This window comes from Triticum aestivum, chromosome 2B (genome assembly GCF_018294505.1).
Source record: "Triticum aestivum cultivar Chinese Spring chromosome 2B, IWGSC CS RefSeq v2.1, whole genome shotgun sequence".
Lineage (NCBI taxonomy): Eukaryota > Viridiplantae > Streptophyta > Magnoliopsida > Poales > Poaceae > Triticum > Triticum aestivum.
In genome coordinates, this window is record NC_057798.1 from 397,117,808 (window position 1) to 397,130,262 (window position 12,455).

The 12,455-nt window shown below is 42.2% G+C and overlaps 1 protein-coding gene and 5 non-coding genes across 6 annotated transcripts; all 6 read left to right on the forward strand.

Annotated features, from left to right (window-relative positions):
• The first annotated feature begins 3,202 nt into the window (after nt 1–3,202).
• On the forward strand, nt 3,203–6,084 carry LOC123045117 (60S ribosomal protein L13a-4). Its single transcript, XM_044468063.1, has 3 exons — nt 3,203–3,676; nt 3,766–3,853; nt 5,749–6,084. The coding sequence occupies exons 1-3, from the start codon at nt 3,288–3,290 to the stop codon at nt 5,890–5,892; spliced, it is 621 nt and encodes a 206-aa protein (XP_044323998.1). The 5' UTR covers nt 3,203–3,287; the 3' UTR covers nt 5,893–6,084.
• Nucleotides 4,298–4,380, forward strand: LOC123047809 (small nucleolar RNA R12). Its single transcript, XR_006423161.1, has one exon. It is a non-coding gene; the product is annotated as a small nucleolar RNA R12 (small nucleolar RNA).
• LOC123047759 (small nucleolar RNA SNORD24) lies at nt 4,607–4,689 on the forward strand. Its single transcript, XR_006423123.1, has one exon. It is a non-coding gene; the product is annotated as a small nucleolar RNA SNORD24 (small nucleolar RNA).
• On the forward strand, nt 4,865–4,947 carry LOC123047763 (small nucleolar RNA SNORD24). The gene has a single exon (XR_006423127.1). It is a non-coding gene; the product is annotated as a small nucleolar RNA SNORD24 (small nucleolar RNA).
• Nucleotides 5,084–5,165, forward strand: LOC123047762 (small nucleolar RNA SNORD24). The gene has a single exon (XR_006423126.1). It is a non-coding gene; the product is annotated as a small nucleolar RNA SNORD24 (small nucleolar RNA).
• LOC123047761 (small nucleolar RNA SNORD24) lies at nt 5,351–5,433 on the forward strand. The gene has a single exon (XR_006423125.1). It is a non-coding gene; the product is annotated as a small nucleolar RNA SNORD24 (small nucleolar RNA).
• Nucleotides 6,085–12,455: the final 6,371 nt, after the last annotated feature.

Genomic DNA, 12,455 nt, shown 5'->3' on the forward strand with positions numbered 1-12,455 from the left:
GTGATCAACAAATATAAATCCCAATTAACTTAGCAAATAGAGCTATGCTCCCCGGCAACGATGCAAAAAAAGGTCTTGATAACCCACAAGTATAGGGTATCGCAACAGTCTTCCAGGGTAGAGTATTCAACCCAAATTTATTGATTCGACACAAGGGGAGCCAAAGAATATTTGCAAGTATTAGCAGTTGAGTTGTCAATTCAAGCACACTTGAAGAATTAAATATCTGCAGCAGAGTGATCAGCAGCACAGTAGTATGAGAGTTAGATAGCGGTAGTAGCAGTAGCAACAGTAACGGCAACAGTAACAATACCAGTTTTATAGCAATTGTAATAGTAGCAACAATAGTAGTAACTTGGCAAAGATCAATATGTGAAAAGCTCGTAGGCATTGAATCAGTGATGAATAATTATGTTGGATGACATTCATCATGTAACAGTTATAACCTAGGGCGACACAGAGCTAGCTCCAATTCATCAATGTAATGTGGGCATGTATTCCGTATATAGTCATACGTGCTTGCGATAAGAACTTGCATGACATCTTTTGTCCTACCCTCCCGTGGCAGCGGGTCCATAAGGAAACTAAGGGATATTAAGGCCTCCTTTTAATAGAGAACCGGAAAAAAAGGATTAACATGTAGTGAATACATGAACTCCTCAAAATACGGTAATCACCGGAAAGAACCCCAATTATTGTCACCGGATCATGACACGTAATAAGTGCGTATAACTTGCAAGATAGGATCAAGAACATAAATGTATTCGTAAAAACATAAAGGGTTTAGGTCTAGAATCATGACACTCGGGCCTTAGTGACAAGCATTAAGCATAACAAAGTCATAACAACATTAATCTCAGAACATAGTGGATACTAGGGATCAAGCCCTAACAAAAACTAACTCGATTACATGATAAATCTCATCCAACCCACCATCGTCCAGCAAGCCTACGAAGGAATTACTCACTCCAGACGGTGAGCATCATGAACTTGGTGATGAAGAAGGGTTGGTGATGGCGATGACGACGAACCCCGCTCTCCGAAGCCCCAAATGGACTCCAGATCTAGCCTCCCGATGAAGAACAGGAGGTGGCGGCGGCTCCATATCGTAAAACGCGATGAAACTTCTTATTCTATTTTTTCTCCGAAAATAGGAATTTATAGGCTTGAGATTAGGGTCACCGGAGCCTCGTGGGCCCCACAAGCCACCAGGGCACGCCCTGGTGCCTTATGGGCAGCAGGTGGGCACCCTCTAGTTGGTCTTCGCTCCAGTATTTTTTGTATATTCCATAAAAAATCTCAAAAAAGTTTTATCCAATTCTGAGAACTTCTATTTTTGCACAAAAACAACACCATGGTAGTTCTGCTCAAAACAACGTCAGTTCGTGTTAGTTTGATTCAAGTCATGCAAATTAGAGCCCAAAACAAGAGCAAATATACTTAGAAAAGTAGATAGGACGGAGACGTATCACCCCTATTATGTCAATTGCCTAACAGTAATTTGTCTACCATGCCACTACCTATTTTTGAGAGAGATGCCACTAGTGAACCTATGGCCCAGGTCCATTATCCATTAATATAAAGCTCTTGTAAATTTGCTCTTTTACTTTCCTTTTACTTTTTAGCACTTTGCTATTATCACTACCCATTTGCTTCTAATCTTGTAACTAGCAAGATGGGATTGATAACCTCCTAGTCAGGCTCGGTGCAAGCATTTGTATTGTGTTTGTGTGTAAGTGTTGTTTACATTTTAGCTTGGTGAGTCCTACTGCTTTCATAAACCTTGGTTCTTAACAGGGGGAAATACTTTCTACTGTGCTACATCACCTTTCCTCTTCAGGGAATCCAACAACTCCAACAAAAGTAACATCGTAGTACAATTTTGGGGACTGTCCGTGGCACATAGGAGTGTTTCAATAGATTAAGATTAGAAAGACAAGTTTGAGGTGGTTTGCTGTTAAGCACACCTACGCAATTTCATCTTACTTTCTTCGATTAAAAAGTAGAAACTTTGGATTAATTATTTATTGCACATGTTGAGGGATTATCATGATGTTTAACCATGTTAATGATGTTGAGAGTTGACAATAGCGAACGTATGAACACTAGGCCTTGTTTCCACGCATTCAAACACTATTTTACTCATTTTTGTTACTTGTTACCTTGCTGTTTTTATTTATTCAAATTACAAAACCTATTTCCACCATCAATATCACACATCTATCATCATCTTTTCGTCGAACTAGTGCACCTATACAACTAACAACTGCATTGAATGTTTTGGGGGCACAAGAGACCACTTGTATTTGTTTGTAGGGTTATTTGAGAGAGACCATATTCACCATGCACCTGTTGCGGATTGATAAACCTTAAACCATGAAAATTTGTCGTTATACTACAAAACTCTATGCTTGGTGGTCCAACAGAGTTCACAAGAATAAAGTTATGTAGTGGACATCACCCTGTGCGCCCTTCTGGGCTGGCCCATATGCATAGCGGGACGCCTCCATTTTTACATTTTTTTGCTTTCTTCTTTTCTATTTTCTATTTTTTTTGCTTCTTGTTTTTTATTTTATGTTTTTTACTTCTTCAAATAATTTGAGGTTTCCAAAAACTTTCAAATTAATTTTTTGTGTGAATTTTGAAACAAAAAATGTTCGAGAAATCATAAAATATTCATGAATAAAAAAATATTTATGATTTTGAAAAATGTTCGGGAAATTGTAAAATTTTCATGATTTTAAAAATATGCTCACGAATTTGAGAAATGTTTGGGATTTCATATAATTTTCATGAACTAGAAATGTTCACAAAAATTCAAAAATGTTTGCGAATTTCAAAAAAAATGCAAAGTTTTATAAGTAATCCTGGATTCAAAAAATGTTCACCAAAACAATATAGGTTTTCATGTATTTCAAAAATTATTGCTGAATTTCAAGAAAATATTCGTCAATTCCAAAATTGTTTGCCGATTCAAAAGAATGTTCAAGAGTTTCAAAAAATTGTTCACAACATGGGCACGGGACTGACCTGCTTTCTAATAGAGACATGACATAGTGTAAGCCTATTAGGACTTTTTGTGGAGTACAGCCCATTAAAATTTTATTAGGTAACGAGGCCTATTGTTCTTTTGAGAGCACTAGCAACCGCCCGGCCCAATCTGCTACCTCCTGGTCGCCTATAAAATCATAAACCCTAACGTCTTCCTGCGCCCTCCTTCGCCGCCGCCACCCACGACCACCACCGGAGCCGGAGGAAGAGAGGAAGGGAGAAGCCAACAGGTAACGATGGTGTCCGGCTCCGGTGTGTCCGCGCGTCGCGTGGTGGTGGATGCGCGCCACCACATGCTGGGTCGCCTTGCGTCGATCGTGGCCAAGGAGCTGCTCAACGGGCAGCGCGTGGTGGTGGTCCGGTGCGAGGAGATGTGCATCTCCGGCGGGCTGGTCCGTCAGAAGATGAAGTACCTCCGCTTCCTCCGCAAGCGGATGAACACCAAGCCCTCGCACGGCCCCATCCACTTCCGCGCCCCCTCGCGCATTTTCTGGCGCACCGTGCGCGGCATGATCCCGCACAAGACGCCCCGCGGCGAGGCTGCGCTCGCCAGGCTCAAGGCGTTCGAGGGCGTCCCGCCGCCTTACGATCGCACCAAGCGTATGGTCATCCCCGACGCGCTCAAGTACGCGCCTTATCTTTGTTGCTTGCGCTCTAATGGCGGATTTAATTAGTTATGTGGTGATGGTCTTTGTCTGACTACTTGTTGGATAGGGTTCTGAGGCTGCAGCCGGGGCACAGGTACTGTCTGCTCGGCGAGCTTTCCAAGGAGGTCGGATGGAACTACCATGAAACTATCAAGGTACGTTTTGTTACAATCGATCACTCTGGGTGTCACCTCTGAACAAAATGATGAGTATGTGATGCATACATATGACTCTTTGGCCCACAATGTTAGATTGTGGTGGTTGTCCTGTGGGTTTAGTTTGTAGATGTCAACCAGATTGTTATTGAGAATTTGAGATAATAGCTTCTCACTGTGTGGCTAAGTCAAAATTATTTGCTGTCGAGCTGAAACACAGGTTAGGTTAATCGTTGCCATGGAATAAGGCTTTCGATAGTGATAGGGTGAAATGCTGAATTGTATAAGCCTATTTTACTGATTTTAACAAAAGGCACTGTCAAGTTTCCTTTTGTGCTTAGCCTAGTACCTTCCATCAGTACCCTTGTTAAGTGCATTGAGAACTGTTTTTGTGCCATTTGAATTTGTTGATTTTTCACATTGCAAGTGTGCAAATTTAGCATGACTGGGATGATGCAGAAACTCAGGACTGATGTCCATTGATTTTTCACAAAGATGATGCTTACAACCAGCTACTTCTGACTAGTCATGCTATTTTTTTGACAGCAAAAGCTATTTTAATTCGTCTGTTCCCTCATGTCTGACGATAGACATGTTTTTCTTTTAGCCTGATTCTGATTAATTTTGTCAATGATGATTTCTGATTGATCATGGCATTTGTTGCCACATTCCATTGTAAGATTCTCATGTAGTAACATTTGGCTGTGGTTATTATCATGTCCTTTTGTTGGTTTCTCTTGTGTTTTAATGATATGCCTATGATGTGAGATTAATATTTGCTACTCTTGATGGGTGCTGCCCAGTTGACGACTATAACCACCAAGATCTCTGAGGCGTATTTAACAACCAGCGATTCTTATTGTTATTTAAAATTTGTTGGCTAGTTCGTTTCAATAATTTGAACTCAGATACAAATCATAAAACTGCGATTTGGACTTTGGCACCTGTTCCTCATTCAACATTTGTCTGTGGCTTTTAGCCTGTTCTTTTATTTGTTGTGCTTCAGTTATAAGCCTGTGATGTGAGATTAATATTTGCTACTCTTGATGGGTGTTCCCCAGTTGATGACCATAATCACCAAGATCTCTGAGGCCTCTTTTAACTTCTAGCGATTCTTATTGTTATTTAAAATTTGTTTCCTAGTTTGTTTCAATTATTTGATTCTCATTTGACATTTGGCTGTGGCGTTTAGCTTGTTCTTTTGTTTGATTCTCCTGTGCTTGAGTTATAAGCCTATGATGTGAGATTAATATTTGCTACTCTTGATGGGTGCTCCCAGTTGATGACCATAATCACCAAGATCTCTGAGGCCTCTTTTAACAACCAGGGATTGTTTTCTTATTATTGTCTAAATCTGTTATAGTTTGCTTCATTTATGTAAGTAGAGATAGCAAATCATAAAACTGGGATTGGGTCTCTTAATACCTGTTCCTCATGTAACATTTGACTTGGCTTTTACCCTGCTCTTTTGTTTGATTCTCCTGTACTTTAGTTATAAGCCTATGATGTGAGATTTATATTTGCTACTCTTGATGGGTGCTCCCCAGTTGATGATCATAACCACCAAGATCTCTGAGGCCTCCTTATGACAGCCATGGCTTGTTTTCTTATTGTTCTAATTTTGTTAGCTAGTTCGTTTTAGAAAAAAAAGCCAGAATCAGATTGCACATATCGTAATGATGTTAGAAAAATGGCCATTGACCACCAAGATCTTGTTGTGCATTTCATAGTTGATAATGGCCATTGACCACCAAGATCTCCAGCGTGATGTTAGGTTCTTGATTGGGGACTGTTTTTAATCCTTGATTTGAGCGCATGCCTTGAAAACATATGTATACTTGCAACTAGATGTTATTTGGAAAATGGCTCATCACCTTTTTTGTTTAAACTGGCAGGAACTGGAGGAGAAGAGAAAGGAGAAGGCTAAGGTGTCGTACGACAGGAGGAAGCAACTGGCCAAGCTGCGCGTCAAGGCTGAGAAGGCTGCCGAGGAGAAGCTGGGTTCTCAGTTGGACATCCTGGCACCAATCAAATACTAGTGTGCCCCGCAGTCATGCATCGTCTGTTTTGCTGGATAATGGTGGTTATTGTTTACGTTATTAGTAGCCTGAGAGTGTCGTTGAGATTTGAAACCTCTGAATATCTATACTCTTCCAATCTTTGTAGCAAATGGATTGTTTGGTATTGTTGTTTTCGCCCCATGAGATTTCCTAGATGTTGCTGTTTTCTCCCATCATGTTTTTGTTGTCGCCAGGAATTTACGCTTCTAGATCCAGCTCTCACGCAAGTCAAGCGTGCAAGCTAGTTAAAGCACATTGATCCGCTGAGTCTCGGCGTGATATAAATTGAAGAAGAGGCAAACTGAGATTATCGAACGGGAAGTAAACATGGCGGAGGCTTGCGCCAAACACCTCCCCAGCGCTGCTACCCTTAGAGGAGTGCTGGTCAATAGCAACATTACATACCGGTTCAGGTGTTTGCTAACATTGCAGTTTAAGCAAAGGCGAGGTTTTCTCTGCCTATTTCGCTGGTTACAGAGGATCTAACACCTCACCATCATGCGATCCGACAGTTTCTGGACATCCAAATCGAAACATTTGGGCCATCAGAATATCTTCTATTTCCACGTTGGAATTTTTAGTTTAAACCGATGGCGAGCTGCATTCCAGAAATTGGTAGGTTGCATCTATTTTGGGGTCTTTTCATATGTGACTCAGTTGGACTTGACTGAGTAAATGTATGCCAAAAACGCATGTTTGGCTACCGTAGCTACCGTTGACTTGCTTGCGCTCTGGGTGAGAACCTAGACCCAGTTTCCCGGTTCGGACGATGGCGGCGCTAGTGTCGCTCTCCCTCATGGGGGCATCGTTTTTGGAGCAGCTGCCGGATGGGGAAGACAAAAGGTGGAGCGGTGTTTCATTTACCGCATCGAAGACGACGGATCTCGGTGGCATGGCGCAGCAGGGTCTTGGCGGCAGAGGTGTGATGATGGACGCGCAGGGAGGTGGTGTTGTTTGGCACTGTGGTAGCGTCGACGCCAGTCCTGGCAAAGTCGATGCGTCTGTACATGCTCTGAAGATGGATCGGTGGATGATGGTGGTGGCGGCCTCTGAGGGTGCGCCAGACCGGTGTGACCTAGTCCCGGCAGTGGTCTGGCTGGGCCATCCGGCTTTAGATGTTAGGCTTTGGTGCGATGTCTGTTTGGTATTCTGCTCGGACATTGGGCACCCTTCATCATGGGGATAGGAGTAGCGACAGGTGTTGCTAAGTTGATGGCTTCAGGCTTACTGATGTATTACTTTGTAAGATCTTTGTGAATAATTAATAAAATGGCTGCATCATCGTCCAGATGTAGAGGCCGGGGGTATATCTTTTTTTCTAAAAAAGGAAAATGCATGTTCTGCACCTTGTTTGGTAACCTACATATAGGCTAGCTGCATCAGGTAACCAATTTTTCCCTGATGTTTGATGGCATGCGTTGGGCATGGCGTAATTTGTGATCATCCCTTCTCACTAGTGGTGACCTTACCGCACACGATCAAAACATCATTTCAGTCCTAGCTAGTACATGAATGGTAGTTCATCTTAACTACTAACAAATAGGATAGGAATTAACAGTCATATGGCTCAACAGGGAAAAGTTCATCGATGCCGAACTAGGCGAAAGTCCATCCTCTTCTTATACACCTACTACTAAAATTGCCTTTTAGCATCTCAAAGAAGCACCTGCTGCAGCTCCAATGCTAGCTCTACCAGACTTCAAGAAACATTTTGTTGTAGAAACAAATACTAGCAACAAAGAGATTGGAGTTGTGCTTATGCATGAGGGTCACCCTCTCTCACCTCGGCAAAGCTCTGGCCCTAAGAGCATCTCCATCCGCGCCCCAACAGGCCCCCAGGCCCCTTTTTCGGCGCCGGCGCCCAAAAAAGGCCCAGACGTGCCCCCAAAAGCGCATTTTTGGCCGGTTAGGCCCAAAACTGGCGCCGGCAGACCAAGGCCAAACCCGGCGCGTGATACGTCTCCAACGTATCTACTTTTCCAAATACTTTTGCCCTTGTTTTGGACTCTAACTTGCATGATTTTAATGGAACTAACCTGGACTGACGTTGTTTTCAGTAGAATTGCCATGGTGTTATTTTTGTGTAGAATAAAAGTTCTCGGAATGACCTGAAACTTCATGGAGTCACGTTTTGGAATTAATAAAAAATATTGGCGAAAGAATCAACAGAAGGGGGCCCACACCCTGTCCACGAGGGTGCAGGGCGCGCCCCCTGCCTCGTGGGTCCCCTGGACCTCCACCGACCTCAACTCCAACTCTATATATTCATGTCCGGGGAGAAAAAATATCAGAGAGAAGGATTCATCGCGTTTTACGATACAGAGCCGCCGCCAAGCCCCGTTCTTCCTTGGGAGGGCAGATCTGGAGTCCGTTCGGGGCTCCGGAGAGGGGAATCCGTCGCCATCGTCATCATCAACCATCCTCCATCACCAATTTCATGATGCTAACCGCCGTGCGTGAGTAATCCCATCGTAGGCTTGCTGGACGGCGATGGGTTGGATGAGATTTACCATGTAATCGAGTTAGTTTTGTTAGGGTTTGATCCCTAGTATCCACTATGTTCTAAGATTGATGTTGCTATGATTTTGCCATGCTTAATGCTTGTCACTAGGGTCCAAGTGCCATGATTTCAGATCTGAACCTATTATGTTTTCATGAATATATGAGTGTCCTTGATACTATCTTGCAAGTTATAGTCACCTACTACGTGTTATGATCCAGCAAGCCCCGGAGTGACAATAGTCGGGACACTTCCCGGTGATGACCGTAGTTTGAGAAGTTCATGTATTCACTAAGTGCTAATGCTTTGGTCCGGTTCTCTATTAAAAGGAGGCCTTAATATCCCTTAGTTTCCAATAGGACCCGCTGCCACAGGAGGGTAGGACAAAAGATGTCATGCAAGTTCTTTCCCATAAGCACGTATGACTATATTTAGAATACATGCCTACATTATATTGAATAACTGGAGCTAGTTCTGTGTCACCCTATGTTATAACTGTTGCATGATGAATGCCATCTGACATAATTATCCATCATTGATCCATTGCCTACGAGCTTTTCATATATTGATCTTTGCTAAGTTACTTCTCCGTTGCCACTGTTACGATTGCTACAAAACTGCTACTGTTACTTTTGCCACTGTTACCGTTGTTTCCATACTAGTTTGCTACTAAATACTTTGCTGCAGATATTAAGTCTTTCAGGTGTGGTTGAATTGACAACTCAGCTGCTAATACTTGAGAATATTCTTTGACTCTCCTTGTGTCGAATCAATAAATTTGGGTTGAATACTCTACCCTCGAGAACTATTGCGATCCCCTATACTTGTGGGTTATTAAGACTTTTTTCTGGCGCCGTTGCCGGGGAGCATAGCTCTGTTCTTTGAGTCACTTGGGATTTATATCTGTTGATCACTATGAGGAATTTGAAAGATCAAAGAACCCAGATTTTTCCCTCAACTACGAGGGGAGGTAAGGAACTGCCATCTAGCTCCGCACTTGATTCACCTTCTGTTTTGAGTAAACTTGCGACACCTACACCTGCTATTGATTCTGATATGTCGCATGTTATTGATGATGCCACTTCTGCTATGCATGATGCTTATGATGATAGTACTTCTCTGCTTGATAATACTGTGCCATTAGGTGAATTTCTTGATGAACAACTTGCTAGGGTTAGAGAGAATGAAATTATTGAAATTGATGATATTAATGAAAGTGATGATGAAGATTCTCCCCCTAGATATGAATTTCTTGTTGTACCTGAGGGTTATGTTATGGATGAAGAAACTGCTAGAGACTACCTTGCTTGCAATGATAGATATGATCTTAAGAAACTGTTAGCTGATACGTCCATTTTGCATCATGCTTTATATCGATATTTATTGCATTATGGGATGTTACTACACATTATGTTACAATACTTATGCCTTTTCTATCTTATTTTACAAGGTTTACACGAAGAGGGAGAATGCCGACAGCTGGAATTCTAGGCTGGAAAAGGAGCAAATATTAGAGACCTATCCTGCACAACTCCAAAAGTCCTGAAACTCCACAAAAGTCAGTTTTGGAATATATTAAAAATATTGGATGAAGAAAGCACCAGAGGGGGGCCACCCACCGTCCACGAGGGTGGAGGGCGCACCCTACCCCCCTAGGCGCGCCCCCTGTCTCGTGGGCCACCTGGCAACCCCCGATGCCCATCTTCTGCTATTTGGTGTCTTTTACCCTGAAAAAATCATAAGGAAGCATTCGGGAGGAAGCACCTCCGTCTCGAGGCGGAACCTTGGTGGAACCAATCTAGGGCTCCGGCGGAGCTGTTCTGCCGGGGAAACATCCCTCTGGGAGGGGGAAATCATCTCCATCGTCATCACCATCGATCCTCTCATCGAGAGGGGGTCAATCTCCATCTACATCTTCACCAGCACCATCTCCTCTCAAACCCTAGTTCATCTCTTGTATCGATCTTTGTCTCAAAACCCCAGATTGGTACCTGTGGGTTGCTAGTAGTGTTGATTACTCCTTGTAGTTGATGCTAGTTGGTTTACTCGATGGAAGATCATATGTTCAGACCCTTTATGCATATAATACCCCTCTGATTTTGAACATGAATATGATTTGTGAGTAGTTACGTTTGTTCCTGAGGACATGGGAGAAGTCTTGTTATAAGTAGTCATGTGAATTTGGTATTCTTTCGATATTTTGATGAGATGTATGTTGTCTTTCCTCTAGTGGTGTTATGTGAAGTCGACTACATGACACTTCACCGTTGTTTGGGCCTAGGGGAAGGCATTGGGAAGTAATAAGTAGATGATGGGTTGCTAGAGTGACAGAAGGTTAACCCTAGTTTATGCGTTGCTTCGTAAGGGGCTGATTTGGATCCACATGTTTCATGCTATGGTTAGGTTTACCTTAATTCTTCTTTCGTAGTTGGGGATGCTTGCGAGAGGGGTTAATCATAAGTGGGATGCTTGTCCAAGGAAGGGAAGTACCCAAGCACCCGTCCACCCACATATCAAATTATCAAAGTAATGAACGCGAATCATATGAGCATGACGAAAACTAGCTTGGCGATAATTCCCATGTGTCCTCCAGAGCGCTTTGCTTTATATAAGAGTTTGTCCAGGCTTGTCCTTTGCTACAAAAAGGATTGGGCCACCTTGCTGCACCTTATTTACTTTTGTTACTTGTTACCCGTTACGAATTATCTTATCACAAAACTATTTGTTACCGATAATTTCAGTGCTTGCAGAGAATACCTTACTGAAAACCACTTGTCATTTCCTTCTACTCTTGGTTGGGTTTGACACTCTTACTTATCAAAAGGACTACGATATGTCCCCTATACTTGTGGGTCATCAAGACTCTTTTCTGGCGCCATTGCCGGGGAGTAAAGCGCCTTTGGTAGGTGGAATTTGGTAAGGAAAAATTTATATTGTGTGCTGAAATTTATTGTCACTTGTTACTATGGAAAATAATCCTTTGAGGGGCTTGTTCGGGGTATCTTCACCCTGACCAGAAGAGCAAAGAGTTGCTCCTCAACCTACTAAACTACTGAAAATATTCACTTTGAAATTCCTTCGGGTATGATAGATAAACTGCTAGCTAATCCCTATACAGGAGATGGAACGTTACATCCCGATATGCACCTAATCTATGTGGATGAAGTTTGTGGATTATTTAAGCTTGCAGGTATGCCCGAGGATGTTATCAAGAAGAAGGTCTTCCCTTTATCTTTGAAGGGAAAGGCATTGACATGGTTTAGGCTATGTGATGATATTGGATCATGGAACTACAACCGATTGAAATTGGAATTTCATCAGAAGTTTTATCCTATGCATCTGGTTCATCATGATCGTAATTATATATACAATTTTTGGCCTCGTGAAGGAGAAGTATCGCTCAACCTTGGGGGAGGCTTAAGTCAATGTTATATTCATGCCCCAATCATGACCTCTCAAGAGAAATTATTATTCAAAAATTTTATGCTCGACTTTCTCTTAATAATCGCTCCATGCTCGATACTTCTTGTACCGGTTCTTTTATGATGAAGACTATTGAATTCAGATGGGATTTATTGGAAAGAATTAAACGCAACTCTGAAGATTGGGAACTCGACGAAGGTAAGGAGTCAGGTATAACACCTAAGTTTGATTGTGTTAAATCTTTTATGGATACCGATGCTTTTCGTGAATTTAGCACTAAATATGGACTTGACTCTGAGATAGTAGCTTCTTTCTGTGAATCATTTGCTACTCATGTTGATCTCCCTAAGGATAAGTGGTTTAAATATCATACTCCCATTGAAGTAAAAGTAGTAGAACCTATTAAAGTTGAAGAAAAGACTATCACTTATAATGTTGATCCTATTGTTCCTACCGCTTATATTGAGAAACCACCCTTTCCTGTTAGAATAAAGGATCATGCTAAAGCTTCAACTGTGGTTCGTAAGAATAATGCTAGAACACCCATGATACGTCTCACATATCTATAATTTTTGATTGTTCCATGCTATTATATTACCCCTTTTGGATGTTTATGGGC

What these genes read in the sequence shown, in the direction of transcription:
- LOC123045117 (XM_044468063.1), top strand. Translation starts at nt 3,288, where the DNA reads ATGGTGTCCGGCTCCGGTGTGTCCGCGCGTCGCGTGGTGGTGGATGCG. An exon ending in GTCATCCCCGACGCGCTCAA is followed by an intron (nt 3,677 to 3,765) that starts GTACGCGCCTTA and finishes CTTGTTGGATAG; the next exon opens with GGTTCTGAGGCTGCAGCCGG. An exon ending in ACTACCATGAAACTATCAAG is followed by an intron (nt 3,854 to 5,748) that starts GTACGTTTTGTT and finishes TTAAACTGGCAG; the next exon opens with GAACTGGAGGAGAAGAGAAA.